The sequence below is a fragment of the Cornus florida genome, unplaced genomic scaffold (genome assembly GCF_030987335.1).
Source record: "Cornus florida cultivar Cherokee Brave unplaced genomic scaffold, ASM3098733v1 CherokeeBrave_3.0.0_Hap2_Chr01, whole genome shotgun sequence".
In the NCBI taxonomy this organism is placed as follows: domain Eukaryota; kingdom Viridiplantae; phylum Streptophyta; class Magnoliopsida; order Cornales; family Cornaceae; genus Cornus; species Cornus florida.
The window spans coordinates 120,788,031-120,803,464 of NW_026775571.1; the positions used below are offsets into that span (position 1 = coordinate 120,788,031).

Sequence of the window (15,434 nt, forward strand, 5' to 3'; positions counted from 1 at the left end):
ATGAAAAGCTACCGTCTTTGGTTTTATAAGGAAGCGCATGGTTCATATGCCCTTTTCAGTGTTTCAAATTACAATTGTAGCCTTCAGCTTGACAACATGTTTCTCCTTCTTATTACTGTCTTTTTTTTCATTATAAGAAAATGAGATTTTGACTCTGCGTCTACTTAATGTTGACCCTAAATTGCCATTGAACCAAATTGTAAATAAAATTATTTAAAAAATCAATTATAATGCAAAGGAAACAAGTGTGTGTGTGACATTGAAGATACTTCTCAGGAATGAAAATGTCATAATTGACATGGTGAGTTAATACGAAATTTTATGATAATATGCTATTTAAGTTACTGATTCTATAATGTTAGATAAAGTGAAAGGGAAAATTAATTTTCTTGCAACGAATTTCAATTTGTTGTGAGAAAAAAAGTTTATGATGTTGTTGGTACAAGTATTGCTCTCCACTTATTTTTGTCAATATATAAGATATACTTTAGTAAACAATTGTAATTAACTTTTTAAAGGACATTATATATTCGATATTCTTAGTCCTAATTATATGTGGGAAAAACAAAATAAGTCTGTCTCAAATTCAATATGTGCCTGTTAAAACAAAAAAAGGTTAATAATGATGAAAGAAAGGGCATTTTGGTGAGGTGAAGAAAATGGAAATTGACGTATATATTTGTTCTTGGCTTAGGGGGTGAATATGGAAGAAGTTGGAAGTTAGAAGGGAAGGTTAACTGTATAGGTTGGTAGCCAACTCTTATGGTCTACGTATTCTTTTTTAATTTAATTGCAAAATCCAAACCTATAAAAGCATTAAGCATTGACACGTCTAATTTTGCGGACAGGAATAGGTTTACAGGCCCCTTTTTCAAGCCTTCCCCAACTATCTCCATCTGCACACATTTAACCATCTTCCTTATATATGTAGCTAATATCTTGTACAAAACTTCCCACCAATCTGTATCGGAATCCTTCCATCTTTACATATTTAGAACAATATTTATATATATATATATATATATTAGACCCTGGCTTAGAACTTTTAGTAGCTAGAGGAATTTTTTTTTTTTATTTGGGTAAATTTTTAGTAGCTAGAGTTCTCGTAAATAATTGTTGTAACTCTAAAGTTTATGAATTATCTTCTAATTCACTAGTTTGGTAGGAAAAAATTATTAAATAATTTTAGATTAAAGAGTTTAACTAATCATAATTCGACACGCAAATAAATATTTTAATTTTACAATAAATTATTAAACCTATCGATTTTAATAGATTAATTATGTAAGAAATAAAGGAGTACGTGAGACTCTCCACTTGTTTGTATTTTGTATAAATAACCAATCAAAATTATTTTGTTAAACAATTCATGTCACATGCTAATAATGAGACCGTGTAATAAGTTCTTGTTGGTACCACGTCAACAAGTTAATATTAGTGCTGCAAATGAATTGCTCGACTAATTAAGGGTTCGACTCGGACTCGTTCGTTTAGCAAATGAGCCAAGTTTAAACACAAATTTTAAACTCGTGCCGAACCCGATTAATGGTAAACTCGTGAACAAGCTCATTTATTAGTAATTTAAAAAAATTTGATCCAGCCCAACATATTTGATCCACTCTTACATGATCCTATTTGTAAAATACATTCTTATTAAGCCCAACACAAAATGACCCATATTTATTTCATTTTAAAGATCCAACAACAGACCCATTTAAGTTTGCTAACACAAACTAAACCCTAAAAATCTTAGATCATTTGTCTACAACGATGCGCATCCGTCACGTTCTTTTTGTCACTCTCTGCAACGATCGGCGACGACCACTCGACCAGCCTCTCCCTTCACCGGCCCTTCAAGTTTTCATATTCTTTAAAGACAACAATGGAGGAATAATGAAATTAATTGCAAAAAGGGAACGATGCACAATTGTTGATGATTTCAGACAACCTCAAGGTGTATATATATATATATATATATATATAACTATACATTTATAACTCAATACATGTGATTTGTTTGTGTTATATATATACAATACTCTGTTGTGTATTATTATATATGTGTGTATATGTGTTCATATATTCCTCTTCTTCCGGTCCACAAATTGCATATAAAATCAGAAGTGAAAATGAAATGGTGCAAACAAGCCCAAACCGAGCCGAGCTCGCCGATACTCTGACGAGCCCGAGCACCAGGCAGATTGTGGTGAACCGAGCCCGAGCATGTCAAAGTTGCTCGGCTCGGTTCATTTGCTGCTTCATTCTTCTTTTCTGTTCTTTTTTTCATTTTTTTTTCTTTTATTATTTTCATTAAGTTGCTCCAATCTAATTTATTTGGATTGAAAGAAATAGCAGGATTTTTGCTCAGGACTGTGCTGTTAAATATTCCATGGTGTTTATATCTAAATCAGTTGTCAATTAAATCAATTAGTGTGATCAACAATATTGATGCTGATTTCTCTTGAAACTTGAACAGGTTACTGAAACAGCCAATTTCCAGAAGGACTTGTGCCGTTGAGGAAGAATTCTCCATTGATAAGCTTAGATGATGTGGACCCCACTTCTCCATAAAGTAAAAAGTTAAAAGCAGATAAGAATTCTTTTTTTAATTAAGGTGTTCCAATCTATTTTATTTGGATTGAAAGGAACAGCAGGATTTTTACTAATTAGTATTCTAATCCAGTCTATGTTCAAAAGAAAATCTATGAAACAGTTCGATTCCTTGAAGAAAAGTCTCCAAAACCCCCTGCTTTTTTTTTAATTTTTTATAATCCTGAAAGAGTCTTCTGTTCTCTGTTTTGGTACCTCTTAATTTTGTATATTTCAGGTTCTTTCATCTTTCTAGGGTTTATGACCCCCCTTATTACTTGTAATTTGTTCCTTTTGTTAATATCAATCAATCTTACCAAATAAATCAATCAAAAAATAAAAAATCAATCACAGGAAATCATACATTATTCAGAATAGAAGAGACAAAACTCAAATTATATTAAATACAGAAGTAGGAACCCTACTAAACAGGGGAAGCCTTACATCTTTTTAGCTACAAAACCAGCAAACAGTTTGCACTGAACTTAATTGCACCCCTTTACACAAACCTCATCATAATAGCCTAGCTTAAACAAAACAATCAACAAAGGTACTAAACCATCAACAACAATGAATTTCATAATCAACATATATTGTCTCATTCAGCAGAAACAAGACTTTGCCTTCAGAAGCCACCTCTAATCAGTTTAACCACATTTTGTCCTCCTGGCTTACAGTACTGCAGAGTTGACAAATGTGGTTGGAGGGCGCTTGCAAGAGATTTATATAGATCTATATCGGCTTTCTGCATACGAAAACAGAGCAAAACAGAACATAGTTAAATTAAATTCTACAAACAAACATATATAACCAAGTATTTGTATATGTCATCAAAGTGCTAATTAAGTGGGAAAACAAATTTCATAAGATCATATGAAATTGAGACTCACCTTTGTGGTCTTTAAAGCTGTTTGAATCACATAATTACCAAATTTATGTCGAGCAAGCTCTTGAAGGTTGTTGCTCTGCATAATATCTTCAACCACATAATGCATCCCTTCTTTGGACAACTTTATGCATTTTTCAACTACGTGGCTGCCATTTTGTGTCATTGAAAGCCTTGTATAGTTTCCTCGGAGACGATTGCAAATATCAAGAGTAAAATCTTGGTTATGGAGTCCTAGGACATGTTGCACCACAAAGTTCCTGGAAAAATTAAGACCATCAACAACACAAATGAGTTTAGTTTACCTAAACAACACAATTATACAAGTGATACTTAATTTTATTGATTCTAGGATAGGGAATCACCATGAGATTTATACGTACCCTGAAGGATCATACGAAAGGTAAACCGAGTTATGGGAGATAACGCCTAGAAGGTGCTGTCTGTGATCACCTGTTATGCAGTTAATGCAATCATTCAGGGATATACATCCCTCTGGGTGTGTGGCCAATGCCACACAATTCCCTATTGCTTCTAGATATAATACCTGAGATCAAATGTTATAGTGAGTTGCATATAGATATAGTGGAAACAAATTCAGGTTAAGCTAAAGAAAGGATAATAAAATTACCTGATTTGCCTTATAATCCAATGCAGTGAAGCACTGCAAAATAACATGCTTGCCTGTTTTATTGATCATCAAATCATAAAATCCGATAGATAGAGCTTTTGTCATCTTGAAGGCCAAGGGTGACTTCTTCAACTGTTTGATGAGTTTCTGAATTGAATGTGAGCTGTTCATTAAACAAGTTATGCCATTAATTAGTCCAGTGGATCAATATAAGCATATATGCTTAAAAACAAGTGTAATTTAGGATGTGTATATATAAAGTACTCACCCATATTGATTACATGCTGCATCCTTAAGTGAAAAGGGTTGTAAAATAATTTTGTCCACAATCAATTGCAACTTATCATATCTGCCTGTGTATGCTTCAACTAATTTTTCAAAGACATGATGTCCTTGTTTGTCTATCATCAACTCCAACATAGAATCGAGTACCCTCTCAAGTATGAAATCAGCATAATAACTCTCACTTTTCAAAAGATCCTGCAACTCTCGGGACCGTTCTTTATCTTTAGCCAGCGTAATTATGTTGTATCCAGGCCAAAACAACTCAGGTATTGGTTCACACCACTCTCCAACACAACCATTGGTACCATAGTACCCGCCATTACCGAAATAACCAGTACCATAGTTTGTAGTAGCACCAAATTGATTATGAACATTACTACTACTGGCACACAAATTTTGACTCTCTGGATAAAAATACTGATTCCCATACACAGCAGAATTCCGGTTCCAAAGCAGAGCATCTTGTCCTGGAAAAAATAACCAAGAAACAAGATTTAACCTCATATCTACATATTAAATATATATTCAAATTCTTACACATATATATTGAGAGAGATATATATAAATATGTTAGCGATATTTAGCAAAGAAGTAAATTGAATCCTGGAATATAAATACGGACATATGGAAACATAATTGGGCGAAACAGTATTGGTATTAGGAATTACGTACCAGGTGCATAGGTAGGATTTTGATGATATGTCCAGATATTATCTTGAGCAGATGTTGGCAATGCAAAGAATCGTTGTTGTGTGTGATCACCTGAATTGGAAGACCAATTATCAGAGCTCCTTATGGAACGTGTATCAGAAGAGACATCGGTGTTAGAAGATGAGTCATTGACTAAGACATTGTTGCCCTCATGGTCAGAAATATTATTGACATGGTTACTCGCCCCAATTACTTCATCGTCTGTGTAGAGGTCAAGATTTAGAAAAGAATAACCGAGAAGATCTTCTTCAAAGGAAGGGGTTGTTGAATTGGTTGGAGATTCAGAAGTTGAATCCCCCATGCTCATCAATCCAAATTGCAAGAACAAGAATAGGCCTACAGGCTCAAGTAGCAAGAACAAGACGAAGAAGGCCAAGGAACGTTTTCTAACTATGAATGTAGTGTTATCATGTATTTATAGGGACAACATCTTGTAATTTTCCCATATGGAGAAGGGTGGTTTCCAAGTTAGAATAGGAACATCTACTTGCAATATTAGAACAAGAGTTCAAAGATTTATGGGTTTCTAGCTATGAATTAATTGTATTATGTAATTCAGTAGAAACACGATGATGAATTGGTAAACCAAGTAGAAAAATTGGACCTTATTATTTTAGAATTTTATATTATATGGAATTAATATTTAGATATATATATATATATATATATATATATAAGAGGTTTTTTTTAAACAAGACTTGTTTCCCAAGTTCCATCTACAAGGAAAGTTTTTCCTAGTGAGAATCCACATTCTGACTTCATAATAAAAAAATTAATTTGTCTGTGTGATTATATATCACGGAAGCCAAAAAAAAAAAAAAGGTAGGGTTAGCTATATTATCCTTACCCAATTGAACTACTTTATTTTATATTATTTTTTGACACGAAGTGTTTTATCTAAATTCTCCTTATCAATACCCATTCTCAATTTTTCATCATTTGTTATTTCCTCTTTACTCAGCCAAATAATAGGAGTGAAAAATGCATATTCGTTTATTAACAATCAAATCAAATATTACTTACTCATCAGATCTTTCTTCATTAATTATATTTCATTTCAAGATTGTAATTGAAATCAAAAGTAATACACATACCATAAATTCACCAACTCTTGAGTACACATTATCTGTATACATGTATCTCTATCCTTGCAATTAACACATTCTCTCTCTCAATATATATATATATATATATACACATGCGTATATCCCTGATTGTGGAAGGTCGGACAGAGATAAGAGGTGGTAGAGGAAGGAGGAGCATTAAGAATGGATAACAGAGAGTGTGCTGTGTTTTTGATGGTGTTACTCATAGGATCAGCCATACTCATATTTCCATACTATATGCAACCTGAACCTCCTGCTATATTGGCCCTGCTCTTCTCTCTCATCCCCATCTCCCTTTTCTTCTACTTCTTCTACCTTGCCATCTTTGTGTGGTGAAACCACAAGACTCACTATTGTTTTATGTATGTTGTTCAGTCTTTAACTAAATGTTATATCATTATTCAAACATTTTCATATGTTTAATATGTTTGTCTTCTTGTTCAGAATTATATATCTTTCCATAATTTTTTTTTTTTTTTTTTTTTTTTTTTTTTGTCTAACACATGCTTGAGTTGGTGCTAACAAATATTGCTGTTATGAAATACAATTCATAACTGACGTATATATGAATTGTGATACTCAATTAAATTAAAATGCTGAACTTGAGAGAGGGAGTGCAAGTCTCATTACTTCCAAATCTTTTCACCTGTTTGCTGGTGTGGAATGAATTTATTTACCAATTAAATTCATCTTCTTCTTTTTTTTTTTGAAAGGTAAAAATAAAGTATTTAAATTCACATTGACTTAAGTCGTGCATACATTTTTTCTGACAGTAAGAAGCAAATGAACATTTTTGTACATTAGAATTGTTCACTGGTCACTGATGTGGAAAGAATTGATTCCCAAATTACATACATATATATATATATAGAGAGAGAGAGAGAGAGAGAGAGAGAGAGAGAGAGTGTGTGTGTACTGTATATACAGTAAAAATTACAGTATAAAAGAAAATGATATTGACATTCCAAAAATATCTCTGACACTCCCAGTTCAAATCTATATAGAGAATTGTTGTGTGTAAATCTCATCGTTGGATAAAGAAACAAAAAAAATCTTTTTTTTTTTAACTAACAAATGGAAGGAATCTAACAGTTTATATTTAAGTCGGGCATAAATTTACCCAACGTAGAAGCAATGGCATAACTAAATATGGGTCGGTTTGGTGACTAAAGTTGCTTTGTATTTTGTTTTTTTTTTTTTTTATTATTCGAAACATAAGTAATGTTTCTATTTTTAGAGTGTGTTTAACACTATTTAAAAATTTGTTTGGTAATATAAATTTTTACAAAATTTTTAAAAGCAAAAATATGAAAACATATTTGATAAAAAATATTATAAGTTTGTAAATTTGAATGGTTAGTTAAAAATGTTATTTTAGAAAGAAATTTTTTTTTTTTTGAACAATACTTTGTTATAGTGTAGAAACAAACAAAATTATCATTTTAATGCTTCCAATTTTATAAGCAATTCGGTACTAATCAAAAGCATAGAAAATATTACCAACATGTTTCGCACATTTGTTTTGCTACAATACACTAGTAAAAGTAAAAAAATACAAAACATAACAGGCCTATATAACCTACTAATTAATCCAACAAATCTTATTATATGCATGCCCTCGCGGTAACCACTTAGAATAATGAAAGATTATAAAATTCTTTTGATATTTATATTCAAGAAGTGGAGTGTGGTACGTTTTTTTTTGGAGCCCTAATAAAATTATATTGACATTCCAAAAAAAATCTGTGACACTCGCAGTTCAAATATATAGAGAGAATTGTTCCTCTACTAGTGTGTAAATAATTTATTAATAAATTAAATATTCATTATTGGATAAAGAAACAAAAATTATATTTTTAACTAATAAATGAAAGGAATCAAAAACTGTTTATATTTACATTTAATTTTTTGCGCAGGAAGTAAAAAAATGAGATTATCACGAATACAACAATCAACATACAACACATTTAAAAATAAAAATAAAAAAAAAAGTAACCAAATTTACCCGAGGTAGAAGCAATGGCATAAGTAAATATATAACCTATTATATGCACGACCTCCAGCATTTAGCGGTAACCACCTAGAATAATGAAACGGATTATGAAATTCTTTTGATATTTATATTCAAGAAGTGGAGTGTGGTAGGCTTTGTTTTGGAGCCCTAATATTACATCCAAAAAAAAAAATTGATGTATGCCAAACAAAAAAAAAAACTATTTTAAACCTAGTTTTATCTGCTATTTTCTACTATTTCACACTATAAAAAATATAATAATAACAAAAATTTCCTTCCTTAGTAAATATAGTTAAAGGGTGACCAAACAGAAAATTAGGGTCTCATCTTTATTATCAACAGTGATCCACACGCAATCATATGATCAAATAAATAATACATGCATGTAAACTGGTAAGATTCAACAAATGCTAACTACATGAGCATTAATTTTACCAGCCAAAAAGAAAAGGAAAAAAAAAAAAAAAATGTGTACTGTGTATACAGTAAAAACTAAAAGAAGAATCTAATCCTTAGAGGCATGAGAGAGGTATATGAGAATGGCCACCATGGCGACAGGGAAGATGAGAAGTATATAGAGCGGAGGCGATTGGACCGAACCCATAGCAAAAGGAAGAAAGATGAGACAGGCAACCACGATCAGCATCATCACTACTGATCCAGCCCCCCACCTATACTCCTCCATCTTCAATTCTTCTTCTTTTTCAAACACCAATTTAACCTGATAAAAGCCAATGGTTAGACACACATATATCAATGTATATATACACGTATATGTAAGTTGTATCCATAATTGTTGGATATGTATGGCGTCGCTTCGCAGGAGATACACCGGTTGCCTGTGGATGCATCATGCCGGTTCAGTATTGTCAAAAATGGTAAGATGACGTTTTGCAGATTGTTGCTTTTTTTAACCGCCGAAGTCCAACATTTACTGCGGTTAACAACATCCCCATGAACACCCGTTGTCCAATAAAATTGCAACAAAGTGTCAAATTTAAATTAGACACCCTCTAATTTTTACTTTTGAATATGTGTTTTAAATCTTAATTTTTATTTTTAAATATTTATTTTAAATCTATTAGACAACATTAACAAATTGGATAAAGTTAAATTGAACCCAAATATTATTCATTTTTTACCCACAACAACATGATTAGAAACACACGCATTGACCCCTAATCAAAAATTTTGATGGGAATAAAATATTTTCACGGCTCTTCTCCATGTATAATTACTTATATATTAAAAATTAAGTTTAATAAACTATTATATTACTATTACATACTACTACCGGTCTAAGTTTAGTGGCAGTTTGTGAAGTTGAGCTTCAAGTAATGCAAGTTCTTTCATAACCAATAAAAATTGAATAACCATTGTCGGAATTCAAATTTGTCAAAATGAAAGGAGTTACGTGAGTGGGGGTGGTGGGTCCATTACATTATATTGTGATCCAAAATAAGTTAAGTGAGCGGGGTTTATGATCTCAAATTGAGTTATGTGAGTAGACCCGCAGCTGAAATTGAGTTCATTGAGTTCTCACACCGGACAAGTTCGAATTTTGACAACATCTATTACAGCAGACAATTGTTAAAAGTGTCCGATGTCGGATCCAAATAAAGTTAAAAGGGTACAAATGAGCGAATATGCAACACTACTTAAAGGTTTAAACTTTTGAGTTAAAAGGCAAGCATCTTACCCGTTACAATTAGTATTAAAGGCTTACCGAAAGGTGTCCCGAACTTCTGGGGCCTCACCCGGGTAAACAAGGTGACCCGAGCCGCAATGAGAATATTTCAAGTTCGGAAGCGAGTAAGCATAACATTTTTGTATCAAGAGAAAAATATATGGTTTTAGCATTGGAATCTCATGTACTGCTGAAGAACAACGTTGTGGGGATGGAGTGGTTTAAAAGAGCTAATCAGAGTTGCTCTGCATTGCAGTTTTTCAAGTACCTGCTGTTTGAGAGGCTTTTGATTTTCCATTTTGTATTTTCTTCTCTGTTCTTCCACATGAAGAGTTGGGTTTCTCACTAATGTCGCAGATGCTTCGGCACCTTATATATATATATAGTTCTGCGTGTACGAACTGAACTTGGATGATCTTCGCCATTCAATCCTACAATGACCCAACAGAACTAATCATACGAGGACTTGGCATTTGCAGTTTGCAAAGAGCATGTTATCCATTGACTTTAAATGGTTCTGTGACACTGATGTGGTGCACTTGAAGGCAGAGCTTGCAACACAGTTGCGAAAAAGTCAAAACACAAAAAAGAAAATGCCTGATTCGCCAATCATTCTCTAATAATTTGGCAAAATAAAATGACAAGAAAACATTCTATAACTGTAGTGTATCATTATCACGAAATTGATTTGAGACTATGAAAACAAAGAACGAGAGGAAAATTTTGTTTCATGTCCAAACTAAAGCTAAACCTTTTTGAGTCCATGGAATCCTCTAGCCATGGGAAGGGAATTCAACACACTTCCTTTTCCTCTCAAGTTGATCATCTTCCTCTTCATTTTCTTCCCCTTCGATATTCCCTTGATTTTCTTTAGTATCAGCTTCGAATCTTTTCCTTTGAGGAATTACCTGAAAGAATGAAGCCTTCCAGTCTCTTGTTTCCAAGAACTTGAGGAGTATCTCTATCACTTGATTCACAGTAAGGACCTGCAGTCACATGGAGAAATAAGGGGAGGGTTAGAAAATTTTGTCACTTGTGACGAGGATTTATGATACTTTTCAAGAACACAAACTCTTTATGGTTGGTAAAGCAATATTAGTCATTCCAAAAAACAAGACAAACCTGCAATAATTTTTTTTTTTTTTTTTTTTTTTGACCATTTTACTAGACAGAGAGGGAGGGGGGAAATAATAATTTGAGAGATTTTCCTCTTCTTTTTTGTAAGTTTAATAGCATTTATCTCTAAGTAGCATAAATATATCTCAATGCTGGGGCTATTAGAACCGGTCTTGTACACTCATAGGATATCTAGATGGTACTTTCTAAGTGGCATAGCTATCTTCTTGTCAGTACTAAACACTTTTTAATTTCAACAATGAACGGTATCTCTCAAGTCTCTACAAAGGAGTTCGTGTATAAGTACTCAAAAGACCAACCTTGCATCCATAATTTCTATCCCATAAATTCCCCTCCTCTAAGGCTCCAACCCCTCACAGAAAGCAGGATTCAATCTATCAAAAAATTATTAGTTAGGCTAGTTGTTACCTTCATAATGTTAGTTTCATGATCTGTTACTTTATAAAAAATGATTTGTTAATGTAGATTCAGTAATAAAAATTCCACTAACATAATTAAGAATATCAATTAAGCTATTTCTAAAATCACATTTGACAAAATTGCCCCCTATTTTCAGAACATGCACCAGTGTAGGTGAAAATACACTAAGAAATCATTAAAATGCAAACTACAAAACTGTAATTTGCTGTTTTGAGAAAGTATCACGATATTTATTATAAAATCTTTGCATTCCATCGTTAGGTAATGGTGTTTAACTGAAGGTCCAAATAGCTCTCCCAAGTGCTCCTGGGCCGACCAACTGGTGCAAAGTCCATTATCACCAATTACAGTCCAAACAGCATAACCACCACCATTCTTTTAGTGGTTCACAGCACTAAGGGTACAATTTGGCATGTAAACTTGTCATTCTAACCTCCTAAATTTAATTCTGGGTCATACTTAACCAATAAAACAGATAATAATATCCTACATTTCTAAATTTATGCATGACGCTTTGTCTTCCTTGATAAAATAAACTGATAGATTAAATTGTAAATGACTTGGAGGTTTATTTATGCTTCCAGATTTGCAGCTCCCATTCCACATTCGTAATTTAGCAAATGATCTTTCCATTCAATTATATGCAGTGTAAGCAACACAGATTGTAGAGCAACAACTGCTGCCAAAGCAATATAAATACCCAGCCAAAAAGAGAACCAACAATTGCACGTAGGTCTACTTATGCCTCAAAAGAAGTATATTTATATCCCAATAAGAAAAGATGTCCATAAAGAGAATTTCCAGGAGGCAAGGAAAAAGGCAAAGACCAACTATACCTGGGAGCTAGACAACTTAAGGTAGTTTCCTATAGGAAGTTTAGCCGTTTGAATCCCCTGCTCTTTTGCTTTCTTCATGGTTAACCCTTTCCAGCGGTTACGATCCACTAACCCACCAATGATGTATATTTTCTTTAGATCAAGTTCATCCAGGGTAGTTTCTGAGTCTGCTGTGAGATAGACCAGATTTTCCTTCTGATCTTGAAATGCTTCAATATATGGTTGAGTCTCCTTCTCAATTACCCACTTCTCAAATCCTGGGAGTCTTTGCAGTTGGCTTTCCATCTCTCCCTGGCACCCGGTCAACCAAAGATGGCCAGGGGAAGCACTTTTTCCATTTACTGCATAACAATACATAATCTGCATGCTTTCATCAATAACAGTGGGTGCACTGGCAATCAGCAAAAATGGTAATGCTAATTTTAAAATGATCACAAACAACTCTGGTAAAATAAAATAAAAAATAACCATACCAATAAGAAAATAAAAAAAAAGATCAAAGAGCATGTTCTCTAATGACCATGTACTTCTGTATCTTTGGCTCAGCCTCCTGAATCTTGGTGGGGCAGGGGCAAATTTGTGAAGCCCCTACCTCACAGCTGAAGATTTAAATAGTGTGTCAGGAGGAACGGCATATTTCCCATTACTCTGAATCATAGGGGAATTGTCCGGCTATATTGCGCAAGAATATTAGGGTTTATAGAAGGTTTTGCACCTCCCAAGATCTATAATTGCGTCAAAAGGTCCAATATATATTTGATTGGACTTTTTGAATAACAGTCAATAATAAGATCTTGTGAAAATTGAACATCTTCGCATAGAAGATGTAATTTTGATATGTAATAAGAACCAGTGTGCTCAGGCCCCAGGGTGCCAAGGAGGCGCTTGTTTAATAGCTTGAGCTTCTTTATTAGATGGTGCTAATGAGTAATGGCTATATCAGAGAGGACAAAGTTACCTTGTTCAAATTTCATGATTACCCAAACATGGTTATATTTCAGCCCTTTGAAAAAATAAAAATATAAAACATAACCATAACAATAAAATAAAAAATATATATATCAAAGTGCCTGTTCGCTATTGAATTCAAATGTTCGTTTATTCAATAATCCACAAAACAGCAGTGTATTCCTTATCATATTCATAAGAGAATTGTCCAGTTATGAATTGCGCAATAATATTAGGGTTTATGTAAGGTTTTGCACCTTCCAGGCTGACAGCATTTTCTTCAAAAATTAGTAATGAATTTTTATAATTAAAAAACAACAAAACATTATTAGGGCAAAGAAAGTGACAGAAGCTAATAAGACCTGTTGAACAAGGCTGTTGATCTCGGAAGGCGTCATGAGATCGGAGAACTCGAGGTCGACGACGATGTTCTGGCCCTCTTGTTTGGCTCTGCTGAGCCTTTCCATCTTCTTCCCTCTCTCCTCCGACCTTTTCTCCATTCTCTCCTTCCTGAGCCCCTTTCTCGACTCGATCAGCTTCGACCTCTCTTCCTCGGAAAGGCTCAACAGCTTTTCCTCCCATTCCTTTCTCTTCCTCTCTCCCTCTCTCTTCTTCTGATCTTTCATGGCGGCCTTCTTCTCTGCTTTCTTTGCTTCGAACTTCTGCTGCTTCAACAATTTCTTGTGCGCGGTCTTCGACAGCAGAGGTTGAGAGGAAGGTGGAGGAGGATCGACTTCACCGTCATTGGTGGGGTTGTCAGGGGTGTTTTCGTCATTTTTGGTAGACTCCATGGTTTGCATTTTTGCAGAGAAGAGTCGCCGGATGTGTGACCGCGCTTTGTTTGTTTTCCTTTTTTGGGGACGGGGTCTCGAAGCTGGATGGTTCTGTTTGTGATCCGACGAGAAAGCAACAAAATTAAACGGCGCCGTAACTGAATATTAGTTTGTCAAGAAATATGAGTGATGAGGCTCACCTAGACAATAAAATTATTGTGATCACATATTAAAATCGCTTCTCTTCTTAAAACGTGGATATTTGTAATCGTTTTTGCTTTAAATTCATGTTTCAAAGTATGTTTAATGGTTATTGAAAGCTAAAATTTGATGCAATATTTTTTGTAAGCAAAGACATTAAAATATGTTAGGTAAAAATGTATTGTGAGTTTAAAAAATATTTTTGCTATGATGTGAAATTCTAAAAATTAATTTGGCGCTTCAAAACTTTTTTTAGAAAATATTTACCAAATATGTTTTCGTTTCTTGCTTTGCTACATTCAAAGCAAAATCCAGCAAAATGTCCGCATTGGAGTAGCCGCATGGTTCCAGTGGGGGCAATTGGATAAAAATCCTCTCCGGCGATACAGGGAATTTGTCCCAGCCGGTGACTGATCTACGGTTCTAGTAGCGCCATGTCGCATAAGTGGGGATGGGTTAAATTTTTTTACTGCATACTACGAGTATAATACTTTATACAAAATACCAAATTTCAACAGACGACACTTTTTCTTCTTCCCTCCCAAAACCCTAAGGCTTCGTTTGGATACACAGGAAAGAAATAATGGAAATGATTATAAGAGAAAAAAAAAAAAAAAAAAAAAATGATAGATATAATAATATTCATGTTTGAATGGATGGGAGAGAAAAGAAAGGAATGAGTAATATTTTTGTTTAGATAGATATAAAAGAAAATAAATGAATGAATAATTTACCATTTTACCCTTCTCTCAACCAAGCTTGCCCCTTCTCTCAAGGTTGCTTTTATAATTTGCTCTATTTCTCTCCAAATCTTGTCAATTTTGGAGGGATTCCAAATGAGGGATTTGGAGGGATTGCTATCCCTCCAAATCTCTCCAAATCATTTATTTTCTCTCATATTCCTCCCATCCAAACACACTCATCACTGTCATTCCCTTTCTTTTCTCTCCAAATCCTTCTAAATCCTTCAATCCGAACGAAGCCTAAATTCTTAACATTATCTTATCAAAATCTTTGGTTTTGTGTCGATTGATTGATTCGGGATATATGTGTTTGAATCATTTGTTGTTAGTGTTATATCTTTGGTTTTGCTATTGATTGGTGAGAAAAAGATTTCCATGGTTCTCAAATTAGATAGCTAGATAACTATATGGTTTTGCAATTGATCGGTGGGAAGACAATCTCCACGATTCTAAAATTGGATAAATTC

At 33.7% G+C, this 15,434-nt stretch overlaps 1 protein-coding gene across 1 annotated transcript; it reads right to left on the reverse strand.

The window, feature by feature from the left end:
- Positions 1-10,507: 10,507 nt before the first annotated feature.
- Positions 10,508-14,177, reverse strand: LOC132268132 (tRNA (guanine(9)-N1)-methyltransferase). Its single transcript, XM_059768878.1, has 3 exons — positions 13,613-14,177; positions 12,303-12,662; positions 10,508-10,895 (listed from the first exon to the last, which is right to left on the reverse strand). Exons 1-3 carry the CDS (start codon positions 14,048-14,050, stop codon positions 10,683-10,685), a joined length of 1,011 nt encoding a protein of 336 aa, XP_059624861.1. The 5' UTR covers positions 14,051-14,177; the 3' UTR covers positions 10,508-10,682.
- Between the last annotated feature and the right edge of the window lie 1,257 nt (positions 14,178-15,434).